At 37.3% G+C, this 13,422-nt stretch overlaps 1 protein-coding gene across 2 annotated transcripts in view; it reads right to left on the bottom strand.

Moving 5' to 3' along the window:
* Positions 1 to 1,167: 1,167 nt before the first annotated feature.
* Positions 1,168 to 13,422, bottom strand: part of LOC125068600 (1-phosphatidylinositol 4,5-bisphosphate phosphodiesterase) — an 85,702-nt gene continuing 73,447 nt past the window's right edge. For both annotated transcript variants that reach the window (XM_047677805.1, XM_047677804.1), the window contains exons 8-21: positions 12,757 to 12,923; positions 12,362 to 12,572; positions 11,840 to 12,098; positions 11,244 to 11,423; positions 10,830 to 10,983; positions 10,525 to 10,682; positions 9,721 to 10,092; positions 8,957 to 9,161; positions 8,496 to 8,627; positions 6,211 to 6,388; positions 4,348 to 4,551; positions 3,742 to 3,898; positions 3,213 to 3,302; positions 1,168 to 1,670 (exon numbers count right to left, since the gene is read on the bottom strand). In XM_047677805.1, coding sequence (XP_047533761.1) covers positions 1,602 to 1,670; positions 3,213 to 3,302; positions 3,742 to 3,898; positions 4,348 to 4,551; positions 6,211 to 6,388; positions 8,496 to 8,627; positions 8,957 to 9,161; positions 9,721 to 10,092; positions 10,525 to 10,682; positions 10,830 to 10,983; positions 11,244 to 11,423; positions 11,840 to 12,098; positions 12,362 to 12,572; positions 12,757 to 12,923 — 2,536 coding nt within the window. In that variant the 3' untranslated portion in view covers positions 1,168 to 1,601. The remainder of the gene's footprint in view (positions 1,671 to 3,212; positions 3,303 to 3,741; positions 3,899 to 4,347; positions 4,552 to 6,210; positions 6,389 to 8,495; positions 8,628 to 8,956; positions 9,162 to 9,720; positions 10,093 to 10,524; positions 10,683 to 10,829; positions 10,984 to 11,243; positions 11,424 to 11,839; positions 12,099 to 12,361; positions 12,573 to 12,756; positions 12,924 to 13,422) is intronic.

The raw sequence follows: 13,422 nt of genomic DNA, 5'->3' as shown, positions 1-13,422 counted from the left end.
TTAGAACATTTTCAATTTTGAACAATAACATTGGTTTGGTTCAGCCTTTAGACCATATATTTGTAGTGTTTATGACCACTATGACGTCATTGATACCCAATCTCGGTGTTTTTGTCGTTTGGTTCTCTTTCATTAAACTACGTCGTCACTGCCAGCATTGTCACTGCGCGGGAAAATTTGTTGTCGCGTCGCCATGGTAACGCGCGCGGTGATTTGACCTTGATTACGTATATAACGCACGTTAGTAATGAAAAACATGATGAATTTGCGTTCTATGCAGATTTCTAGTTATATTTTACCCGTAGGGGAACATAGTCACTTGTTTTTTTATTATACTAATGACACAAACAAATCTCTCTAAATATAGGGTGCATTTTAAAAATTAGTATTTTAAATATTGTACTCATATTTAAATCTCTTAATGCCTTGACTAATAATAAAATTACACACTATAACAGTTCATAAATGATATACATATTCATTTATTTTAATAATAATAATAATAATTAATATTTATAATAATTTTGAAAGGCCGAATAGATGAATAAATATAATTTCTCGTTTCTAAACATCGTTTCAAATTTCGATTTATCAATAAAGGTCGTTTCACATCTACTAATTATAGTTTATATAAGAAACAGGGAGAACAATGCTGTTTGCAACGTTGCCACCGATCTACACACTAGATGTGAATCGAGCTTAATATCATAATAAATTATATTACTATGTATTTACAAATATTAATAACATTACAAAGGATTTACAGTTAATAGTTTACTACAGGTGACGTCACAAGTATTTAGAGCATGAAATTTACGCTTGTTGTTTAATATTTTGTATATGTAATAGTTTTATGCTTATTGGTTTAGTAGTTTTAAAAAACATCTCCGCGTTCAGTAGTATTATATGTATTTGTATATATAGATGTTCCGCTATTAAAAAAAATATGTATTTTTTTTAAATATTTTTTCTAAATCTTCCCACCGATGTTTCATTTCGAAGCTATTAATTGTCAATATTCTATATTACTAAACTATTTATATATTCCTCATACAAATTATATATAATATTCATAAACGAACGTATAATAAAAATACATCATTGCAAGAAATTATTCGTAACATATTAATAATATAAATTTTACATAATTTATTGATTCATCTTAAATAAATAATATAACTAAATATATAACGTACATACATGTTTGAATACAAACAATTATTCTTTTGAAAAATAAACAAATTAATATTAATGAATGTAATGTAAAACATTAAAATAAATAATTAAAATAAAGCAATACTATAAACGAGTCATCAAATCCACTGCTTATAAGTAAAGTTGCGTTTCCACTGAAACGAATTTGGCAACTATTGCGTTGTCAACACGCGTTGCTGACGATGACAACGAATTCTGTCACTAGCTTTAATTGTTAACAAAGAATGTTGCAATATTACAGGCAAAATTACAAAATGTTGTAAACACAAAAAATGCCAATAACTTGAGTGGCAACACCGTAAGTAAAGTAACTACAAGTATAGAGATCACTGAGCACTCACTGCGCAAGTCATTTGCTCCAGCAGCGGAGCTATGTCGGGGTACTTTCATGCAAAGAATTCAGTCTTACTCGCCATCTCGAACTCGGACTCCTCCATCTTGTACATCTCGATCAGCTGGAATGGGAGATGATTGCCGTCGGTATGAATGATTTAGAAGATAATGATACATGATAACAATGACTCATCATTCTATAGTATAAAACAAAGTCGCTTCCCGATGTCTGTCCCTGTGTATGCTAAGATCTTTAAAATTACTCAAACACATTTTGATGCGGTTTTTTTTTTAAATAGATTGATTCAAGAGTATGCACAATATATATATAGTAGAGAAAAACTAATAATTTTAGAGGTTTCTGAAGTGATGTCGTAAATAAACACATTTTTGCGCTTACATTGCAAACGCTGGCTGAACCCTACGAGATAGATTAAAATAATGTACTCAAGTATTGCATACCTTAAAAAGGACTTAAAAAAAAATCCGCTATGGTATATATCTATCTCTTAGGGATAACCCACAATAACCATTCGTTATATTTTACTTTTTACGAGCTATTTTAAGCAATACAGCATTTATCATAGTATATTATGAATTTAATATAGATCAATACAACCCTTTACAGCATGTAATTTGAATGAATATTTCCGAGGATATTACAGGTTTAAAACGCGGGGAAGTAGCGGTTTGTATTGTCCAACGACTGAAAAACTGTGAACGTTGAACATTCTGTAGTATATTTAGTATCAGCATTGCACATTGCATTGTATATTAAGATATGATGTGTCTTGTTCTCATAACATATATATATATATATATATATATATATATATATATATATATATATATATTTCTTATTTGAACGTTCAAATCATACTTTTAATATTTAAATTAATAATATTGATAAATATATTGGACAACATCACATACATTACTCTGATCCCAATGTAAGTAGCTAAAGCACTTGTGTTATGGAAATCAGAAGTAACGACGGTACCACAAACACCCAGACCCTAGACAACATAGAAAACTAAAGAACTTTTTCTACATCGACTCGGCCGGGAATCGAACCCGGGATCTCGGAGTGGCGTACCCATGGAAACCGGTGTACACACTACTCGACCACGGAGGTTGTCGATATTGTAAAGTTTCAAAAAACATTCATGTAAAATTAAAAATCCATCTATATATTTCCAAAATATATAATAACCAAATTGAGAACCTGCTTTTTTGAAGTCGGTTAAAAATAAATGTTGGTGTATCTGGTCGAGATTTATAGTCGACTCTTTTTGAATGACGGAAGTATCATGAAAGTTGCCGTATCAATTTAGTTTTGATGGCGACGGTTTTATGGATTCCTCTTTGTAGTGACTCGCTATTAAATAATGTTGCAATACAAAAGAGTTCTGGAAACTTCAATTCAAAGAAATTATAGCTGTATTAAAAATAATCATCAGTCAACAGGTACTACTGAAGACAAAAAATAATGAATGTCGACATTATGTTTTGAAACGTTAGGTATGTAAATGTTAATTTCATAATTAATTATATAAATATTTTACGTTCTCTAGTTTTTCTATTCTTATATGCCATCTTATGAACCCCAATATATTACAATTATGTACTAGATTAGTGGATAAAGTTATCACAAATATACGCACATTATCGATGTCCTTGGCGAGTTCCTCCATTTGCTTATCGTGCGTTGCCTTCAGCTTGTCCTTTTCACGGTTCTGTTTGATGGTCTGATTCTGAAATTTTATTCATAGAGCTTAAGCTTTGGAACTTCGATCGCTGGAGACGATGTCAAAGGCTAGTAAAAATCTGCCGGCGACTTCTCTTCGATAACGGAAAAACTTTAGGAGCTTTGGTTGGCTGCGGTCAATGCGATTTCCTAACGATGTTTTCCTCCACCGCCGAGTGCAGCGTGGTTCTGGCAGTGTATGATAGACACACTAATTTTGACGTATGGCTATCGAAGAATTGACTAAGCACATTTTTTAATTGACGCATGCAAAGACGCCCTTGATGGAGAAGACAGGCAGGTTACCATTAACCAAGAACCAATATGGTAATAGGTAACAGCCATAACCACCCCACCCCCTCTAAAGCATTTCCAAGGTATAATTTAGTTAAAATAAATAGGCTAATTTCTACCAGATAACGTAAGGGTAGACAGATTTATCTTACTTTACGTTCGTCCATGAACTTCTTGGTATTGTTCTGTTTCTTCTCGCGGAGCCGACGGTCTTTCTCCTGCTTGGTTTTTAGAGTCTTGTCATTGGCCACCTCCTTGCTGGTCTCCACGCTGATCTTTGCTTGCCTGGTATTCATTTCCTTCAACTCCCTGGAAATTTATTTAGAAATATTATTTTAAATTTAAGTAAGCGAGTAGGAAAAATTAAGGACTATACGTGTGTTGGTTTTAATAATGTATAATTTGTTTTCTTTTAGTTTTTATTTGTGTAACGTTTTGGTATAAAGATCATAGTCATCTGTTTATAAATTGTAGAGTTCAGCGAATTTTGGATAGGTTTGGTATTTGATTTTATATATAGCCAAATAAAATATGACATCCTATTGTAGCTAAGTTTTATTAGTAATCACGCAAGCGGACGGGCCATTGAGCCACCTGATGGTAATAATTTCTTACGTAACTGATGCGCCGACAACTCCGAGATGGTATGTCTCTCGTACCTGCAGCAACAACGGCTCGCTCACCCTTCAAACCAAAACACAGCTAGATAGTATAGAGGATCCGCACGAAGCCCTCCGACCGAGCCAAAGCCAGCTCACCTCTCGTGCTTGGCCTCGAGCTGCTTCATCTGCGCGAGCTGCGCCTGCTCGCAGCAGCGCTTGAGCAGGTCGCGCTGCTCGTGCAGACGCGTGCGCGCGGCGCCGCACAGCTCGGCGCGCTGGCGCCGCACCAGCTCGCCCCACGCCGTGGCCTGCTCGCCCACCAGCGCGCGGAACGCGCTGTCGCCGCTCAGCTGCTCCTTGCTGCCCGCACACGCTCGAGCGATTATAAATACAAAACAAAACCCGGCGAGATAAGTGGCGCGCGCCCCAATTTGAACTTACTATTTTTGGTTGGGATTCAATTATTTTTTTGCTAACTGGGTCATCCTGGCATAGACGATCGATAGCCGATCCGACGATCATATTTTATGTAAATTCAGATCAAACGAACTATCTTTCAATACTATACTCATATAACTTAACTACTAATTTTATATTAGAAGTCTCATCAAATAAAAACATAGATTGTATAAAATAAAACGTTTACGACCCAATAAAACATAATATTTTTCTTTATAGCTGACGATGTTTACATTATATTTTCCGTTTAGAAACTTTAATCAAAACAAAGAAAGTATTTTTTTTTAATTATAATTACCCAAGAGCCAATAGCTGTTTCATTAGGCATTCGTGGCCAAAAGAAACGAAGATATTTGAATTAAGAACGTGCAATTCGCACCGTAGTTATATTTCACACCAAGGTCCATTAAAATAGACTTACTGGAAATCTTATACATTAAAACGGATGTCTGAGATAAATATACGTCGATTACATTTGGTTGATTATAATTAAAGTTAGCATAACAATTTTTTTTTCATAAATGAAAAATCTACAGCGTATAAAATTCTATATCGTTCAACCGATTGTAATGACTTTTGGTCCGATTATGTATGTATGTCGCATGCAACTATATTAATAATTTAATTAACAGCCTTTTTGTAAAGCGCCGTTCAATCAGTAGCCTTTATGTCACTCTGTCTGTGTATATATACAAATAGTTGTTTGTACACATCGAAATTTAAAAACGAATGTGTTGTTAGCAAAAAAAGAATAGTAGCAATGCCCCAAATTAATGACTATATACCCCTCTTTTTAAGCTTATCACTTGTGTGAGGAGGGGGGGGGGGTGACAATAGCCCGAGGGGTTATCCATCCTGCGACTTTTTATATCTCTGGGCGGCTCGTAAATCATTGCGCTATTGACGTTAAATTTATTCACTACTAAATTAATACATTGAATAATTTCATAGTTATATTAAAATGTGTACCCAGAAATGAGCCAATATTAAATGCAACGCTAACTTTCATCCCATTCGGTTCCCCGACCTAATAACCTATTATCAAAGCTATGCATTGTAACAACACGCTTTAAATTTGGATTATATATAACTAATATCCGTTCCATATAATTTGTTATTTTATATCTATACATATAATAAAATTCGAGTGTCTGTTTGTAATATTAAAATAACCGCTTTTTACTAAATGCATATGTATATATACACGGTAAATATACCAAATGAACATTTTTTACAATTTTTGTCTGTCAGTCTGTTTGTTCAGGCTAATCTCTGAGACGACTGGACCGTTTTTGACGGGACTTTCACTGGTAGATAGCTGATGTAATAAGAAGTAACTTAGGCTACAACAATAACTTTTTTGATAAAATCAAACGCGCACGAAGTCGTGGGCACAGCTCGTATAATCATATATGTAATCATACCCTTTATTGTCTTCTTTAAGTATTGTAACACCAAACTAATTATTTAAACTGGATTAGTAGTTATGTTTACTGAACGCGTCCAATCACTAATCCACCATCTGTCTAGTTTTGTAATATAATATATAAATCTACTAACTTCTTCCCCTTAATCATCTTCTCTAGCGCTGCACACTGCTGCTTCTGCAGCGTCATCTTCTCCTTGGTGTGACGTTTCTTCATCGCTTCCAGATCCTTCTGTTGTTTACGACCCGTCTTCACGAAGCCTTTCTCCTTCTGAAGGCTTTCTACGGTGATGGGTTCGAATACCAACGGTTCTGCGGTTCGAGATTTCTATGTTATGATATTTGGACAATAAACAAAACGAAATTTAACATATTCGTTTGTTTTTTATACTATAGAATTAATTTAGAATGACGTGCATAGACGGAATAGACAGTTGGTCAATGGCCAAGTATTGGCTCTTATGTGTTATGTACATTAACAATTTAAATCGGAACACAACAATACGTAGTATTGATAATTTTCTGTGGAATAACTGTTGAATATTTACCCATTTCTATGGACTTACACAAAGACTGACTATCATTTTTAAATGTAAAAAAGTTTAATACTATAAATATAAACATTATACAGAAATTACTGGAGAAGCTGACAAAACCGTTTAAAAATAACATCGACGTAAAAGCTTGATACAGAAACTGTTTTATCGCTTGAAGTTTACCTTTGTTTGAAATGAATTTCCACATTGTTTAAAATCACTGCACAATCGAATAAGATTTTTTTTTTAAATAATATTTATTTATTGAATATTTTACACGACACTATCATCTTATTTGGAACTTTGAATGCTCTTAAACTGTTTATGGTTTGAGTGTTGAAAGTAGTAGCCGAACAGATGTGTAAGGCCAATCGACTGCTCCACCTAATATCTGTACGAGATCAAACCACCAAAGCGTATGGCTCAAGTGATGGGATGAAGCGATTTTTATATATTAAATTGACTTTCTTGTAATACCCACTGAAAAAGGTCTTAAACGAAATTACGTAAAAATTATACCAAAATACGTAGCGGGTTTGGGAGGTTTCATATATTATAAATGTGTATTGTATGAGCAAAGTACGAAAATATTGAAAAACTCAAATTAAGTATTTTTTTTCTACCTGTTATTACGTCACTTGTACGTTTGGATAATATTGTAAAGGTTTGGAGTTATATTTTATGTATTATGTATGTTTCTTATGAACAATAAGTTCAACCAGAACTATAATTTTAAGCACAATATTACGGTAACAGCAATTTTGGTTTGAAGAACTCTGCAAAACCTGACCTGAGTACGATTAACTTCGATGTACTCATAGATATATTTAAATCTACTGGTAGTAGTGATATTTGCTTACAAGTTAAATTGTCAATGTACTACCAACGGGAACAAAACAACAATAATTATTACTGTCTGGTACAATATATATAACTGGGTGGTACCGTCCAAGACGGTCTCACACAGTCTTACCAATAAGATAATTATAAGATTTTTGTCAATTTGTTGGAAAATAATGAAATAGTGATAAACGCTCGCCGTTTTGAATCGCTACAGATGATATTGAGATATCTGAAAATACCCGCTGTCATACGAGCGCAATACTCGCCGGTTGATGGTTCAGCTCGGATGTAAAGTATGATTTCAGCGTCTATTTGCGCGTTACTCACAATATAAACAAAGCGTACCCGGTTATCTTTACGGTCGGCTTTAAAATGTAAATGCAAGTATCTGGTTCACTCGCGTTCTCGAGTGGTTGCGTTTTGTAGAATTTCAGCTATTTTTGGACATCTAGTCGTTTGATTAGAGAGCCGAGACGGCCCAGTGGTTAGAACGCGAGCATCTTAACCGATGATTTCGGGTTCAAAACCAGGCAGGCACCACTGAATTTCATGTGCTTAATTTGTGTTTGTATTTCGTCTCGTGCTCGGCGGTGAAAGAAAACATCGTGAGGAAACCTGCATGTCTAATTTCAACGAAATTCTGCCATATGTTTTCCACCAACCCGCATTGGAGCAGCGTGGTGGAATATGCTCCTAACCTTCTCCTCGAAGGGAGAGGGGGTCTTAGCCCAGCAATGGGAAATTTACAGGCTGCTAATGTAAAAAAAATGTAATGTAATCGTTTGATCGGAAAAACGTTTGGAGAACTCGATCTCGCGACGGAGAAGTCGACTCGATTAATGGTTCTCGTTAATCATATACAGTTAAAGATAGCGTCGGACATGTCACAACGCAATGCGATTGAGTTTTGTTAAACGATAATAGAGAACAGACCGGCTCACGCTTGTTTACAAAGTACTTCCGCTAGTTAAAGTTTTCATAGTATATTTGTGAGGTGTTATTTTCGTTAGGTACGTAAAGTGGGGCAGGTCAAGGCTCACCCTCCTTCTTCTCCTCGGGCTGCGCCTTCTTCTCGGGCCCGCTCTCCTCGATGCCGAGCTGCTTCATGTTGTCGGTGCGCTCCTTGGCGGCGCCCATGAAGGCGCGCGGGTCCGACAGCGCCGCCATGAAGTCTGCGACACACAAGCCCGCTCTACTTACGTGCGAAGGCTTATTGGACGCGCCACACTGGCTCACTCACCCCTCCACACCCACGAGCCGGACCACGACGGTACTGAATGTTGCTGTTTGTCAGTTGTTTGTTATATGATGAGTAGTCGATGGCGACCCAGACGAAACGAACAAAAAATGCAGAACTTCGTTCGAAAAAATTACAAATTTTATATGAATTAATTTCAAATATTGTCTGATTCCTTGGAGTGGTAAATTTGTATTTAAGTTGCAATAATTAAATATGAAAAACACAATATGTCATAGTCATATCGAAAACATGACATTTGACCTTCAAAGCCATCAGGTACGTAGATCTTCAGCTCGATGTTACAGAACAGCATGGGCAGGGACATGGGGAAGTTGGCCTCGGTCCTGAGGGATATGTGTCGGTAGCCTGCCTGCAGACCGTCCAGAGGCAAGATTCGTTGCCCGAGAAGTTTGCCGTTTTCATCGTAAACTCCGAAACGCAGTACGGCTAAATCTGGGAGTACGACCTAAGGAAGAATAAACATAATTTTATATTGCAGTAGATATCTCCACAAACCATATCCTGTCTTAACTAAGACCATTCAATTCGAATTGGTAATTTTAATTGGTAATTAATTTAAAAAAAAATAATTCCAACTGACACTTATGTCAAACGCCATAAGATTTCATTTGCAAAGTTTATATGGAAGTTTTCTTAAATATTCCAATGTTTAGCGCATCTTTCGCAAGTTTTTCTTTCATAACAACCTTCTCTTGACATTAACAAATACAACAAAGAAAGCATTAGCGAAATCGGTCCGGTCGTTCACATAGGGATTCATTTATAAATATATATCGATAATAATAAGTTTTTGGGAATGTGTTACGTGTCTGTACTGTAAATGTTCGAAAAGAGTTCTTGGTCTATATTGCGATACGTTTAATACAATTCTTTAAAATTTCGATTCAAAAGTGCTTGTAAAAACAAAAGTCAAATATATGTTCATAAATACAACAGATATTTGCGTTTAGAGTGATTGCGAGGTCAGTCGGTTACACGTTAGGTCAGGTCAGGTCGCGAGTTACCTTGCGGAAGAGGAAGGGCTCCTCGTTGTAGACGGGGTTGAGGCCGTTGGCGGGCACCATGCGCGTGCGGAACTCCTTGCGGATGGTGTCGGAGGGCAGGCCGTACATGTCGACCTCCACGTAGGTGCCCACCTTCTTGTCGGACAGGAACTGCCCCGCGATGACCTGCACGGCGCACTGCGCGGCGATGACGCCGTCCACGGGCGCGTCGGCGAACGGGTCGAAGCTGCGGTCGGCGCGCCGCATGAAGTCGGGCTTCAGCAGGTAGCCGCAGTTGCCGTTGTACTCGAACTTGCCCTGGTTCAGCTGCATGGGCAGGTCCGACGTCTGGAAGTTCAGCGACACCATCTGGCAGCCGGCGTTCCAGAACACCTGCGAATCCGAAGTTTTGCTAATGTTTTATCTAACGACTAGTAGTAGCCAATGTTATGCCGATAGCATTGAATTATTTTTTTATATCTTTTTAATTATTCAAGGTAACGTACGATTGCAAGAGAGATCAAATGGTTTTTATATAAAAGAGCCCTTAAATGTTCGAACATTATGACTACTTGATATTCAGAGATGTCTGTAGTCGTAGACTTGGCTTTTGTTATTGGTACTTGAAATGGGTACGGTAGCCCTTTATCGAACTATATTATTTACTGTAACTTTTTCATCAAAGATCAAACATTGAGTCTTGAATGCCTACAATTTCTGTCACGGCCATTCAGAGACTGAGACGATACGATCAGGTGCGCTCCCTATTCCCTCCGGACCGGGGAGAGTCCGGGTGTCGGCCGGCAAAGGCAAAGCAGCGCTGACCTGCGGCATGTAGTTGGAGGAGTCGGCGCGCGTGCCCTTGGGGTAGATGCGCGACATCTGCCGCTTGTTGTAGTTGACGAAGTCGATGGCCTGCGACTTCAGGTAGTTCATGCCCGTCGTCTCCGCGAACGACGACATGTTGTGGTGGATGTTGCGCTCTGGGGGGGGGGGGAGTCGTTAGTATAAGTATCAATCCTTCCTTACATCGTAAGTGCTTCGCTAGCATTGGGAACGAAGATATTGAGTCCCTCGTGCCTGTCGGTCAATCAGGACACTAGGATCTAGTAAATAAATAAAACGCTCACTTTCGGCCTCCTCGAAGCTCTGGAACTTGATGGGCTGCGCGTAGTTGACCATGGAGGAGAGCCAGGGATGCACGCTGGTGGTGGAGCCGGTGTACTGTACCGGGGGGGGCGCGTCCTCCCCCGCCGTCGCCGCCTCCGCCACGATCTCTTCGGGCTGCGCACATATTGTCAGATGATATACTCTGCGATAATAACTTACGATAATGTAAAAATGCTTGTTTTTTAAAAATGAATTTGGCCACTTTTTTATACGTTGCCCAGTTTCAAATAAAATTTTGCATCGACGAGATTAAAATTTCTATTTCAATCATCACTTGAATTATCAAAATATCTTATATCTTAAAAATAAATACATTTTGATTTGTTCGGCTATTGCTAGAAATAGTTAAAAGAACACAATCGAATCAGCCTGACCTTCTTCTCCGGCATGACAACAGCCGAGGCGTCTTCTTTCACCTCGTCCTCGATTACGAACTGTCCCTGACGGAACAATTCCAGCTCTTGCTTCTCCACTTCTGCTTTCAGTCGCTTGTTCTTAATCATGATCTTCCGTTTTAAAGCAGATGGCGGCGGCAAGGGTTGACCTGGCTCCAACTGAATTGAGGGATTTATTAAAAAGTATATATTTACACGCTTAACATTAAATATTTGCATTTAATTTATACAAATTAGTCTAATAAATAAAAGAGTAACTACTGACTTTCTTGCTGATTCTAATCCTAACTGGTTGTGTTTGAACGATCCAAAAGTACTTGTAAAAGTCTTTTTATAACTTGATTTTATTTGTTGTTAAGAAATAACCTAATACCAAAATATGTAAAAAAGAGAATTAGGTATGGTTTGCAAAATAAAAATACAATAGTTGGAAAAGTCATGACTCGTGGAAATTCTAAACTTAACTTAAGATAAGACTTAAGGAGATTAATATCCTTTAATACTTAATTAAATAAAAGTATTTTCTTGAACTTATTAGGGTGACATTTGTGTTAAATTACACTACACACACTCACTGGATAATCGGGCAAGGCTTCTTTCAATAACAAATCTCCAAGAATTTCATCGCAGTACTTCGCCAACTTGTATTGCTGGGCCTTGCAGCAGTGGTTTTCAAATGACAGAATCACAGGGTAGTCGGAAGCTACGAAGGCTGTGTCTCGAAGGGCATATATGACGTCTTTGAACAGGATGTCCGTGCACATAGCCATGCCGTGAGTTATGATAGGCTCTTCATCTTCACCCTTCCCGTCCCAGCAATCGAGCTCCACACACCTGTAAAGTGTTACCATTCACCCATAATTTATAACATTCTTTGTTTTAGAGGGCTAATTTTGCCAGTTTTTTGGTCGTTATTTTTTATCAAGTGAATAGATAGGATAGGTTCTGCGACATCAGAATTGCAACAGCGATGTCTGAACAGGAAGGAAGTTCTAAATTCATATGTGTTACAGTGAAACAATTTGGCGGGTAAATTTTCTTTAAAAGAGAAGAACACTTTACGGGCCTCATTTAGTCTTCTGAATTGTTAAGCTCACCTGCATCCAGCTAAGAGCACTTGTCGGTACATTTCCACTGAACTCTTCCCGCCAAACTGTCGACCGGAGAGGTAGGTGTTGTGTGATGAGTTGATGTAGTAGTGAGATAAGGGTTGGTCCATTTCCATATAAAAGTCCAATCGGTCGAGGAACACGGGAGCGTTCTCGTCCGACATCAGGTAACGTACGAGGCCGTCTTTTGTGAGACATTCTGAAATTTTGTACAAAACCGCGTGTTTAAGGAAATCTGTCATCTATGATTTGGGAATTTATTTATCAATTTGGCTATGAAGACTTTAGCTGAATATTTATTCTTCTAGCTTCATAAGACAATACTGTTATAATTTAGTTCAAACAAATCTTTGTTTTCTAGAGTTTTTATAATTGTCACTTACTGGCATTCTTGGCATCTTCTTCTTGTTCATAATCGGTTATAATTTCAAGAGCGCGTTTTTCATCATACAGAGGGTAAAGGATTTCGTTGAGCCGTGGATCACGCTGTTTCTCGTTCAAGAAGTTAACGAATTGTTCTAAATTGATACGATCTGATTTGCCTTGGGTTCTGTAATATTTTATTAAATGGTCGAATTAACATAATTAACACACTTACATCAATTTTAACAATAGAAATTAACAATTGCATTTATTCATATTTATGTATTGTGCTTGGTGTTAAAAGGTAATAAGTATTTATTAACAGTAATGTTGTTATGCAGCACACAAATATTTAGTCCGGAGACATTCATATCCGTTTCTACATTCAAAAATTCAAATAACGAGTTGGCATTTTTTGGTAATTTATGTTGTTCTATTTCATTCACTCATTCATGATAATAAATACAACTGTCAACTAGAAAATGTTTGTGATTCAGCCGAAAATTCCTTAACATAATGAATCCTTGGTAAATTATAAACTAGATGGCGCTGTACGAAGTTAGATCGCGCTAACGTTGTGCTCTCTTGAAACAGTAAAATGCTGTGACGAAGTCGTAACTTTGTCTATGTGGCTTGGTGACCACTTTTCATCAGAAATTTTTGTGGCGCGTTACTTGTAACAGGCG

Source organism: Vanessa atalanta, chromosome 14 (assembly GCF_905147765.1).
Source record: "Vanessa atalanta chromosome 14, ilVanAtal1.2, whole genome shotgun sequence".
In the NCBI taxonomy this organism is placed as follows: Eukaryota; Metazoa; Arthropoda; class Insecta; order Lepidoptera; family Nymphalidae; genus Vanessa; species Vanessa atalanta.
The sequence above is the reverse complement of the archived record's forward strand: the minus strand, read 5'-3'. Positions and strand labels throughout refer to the sequence as shown.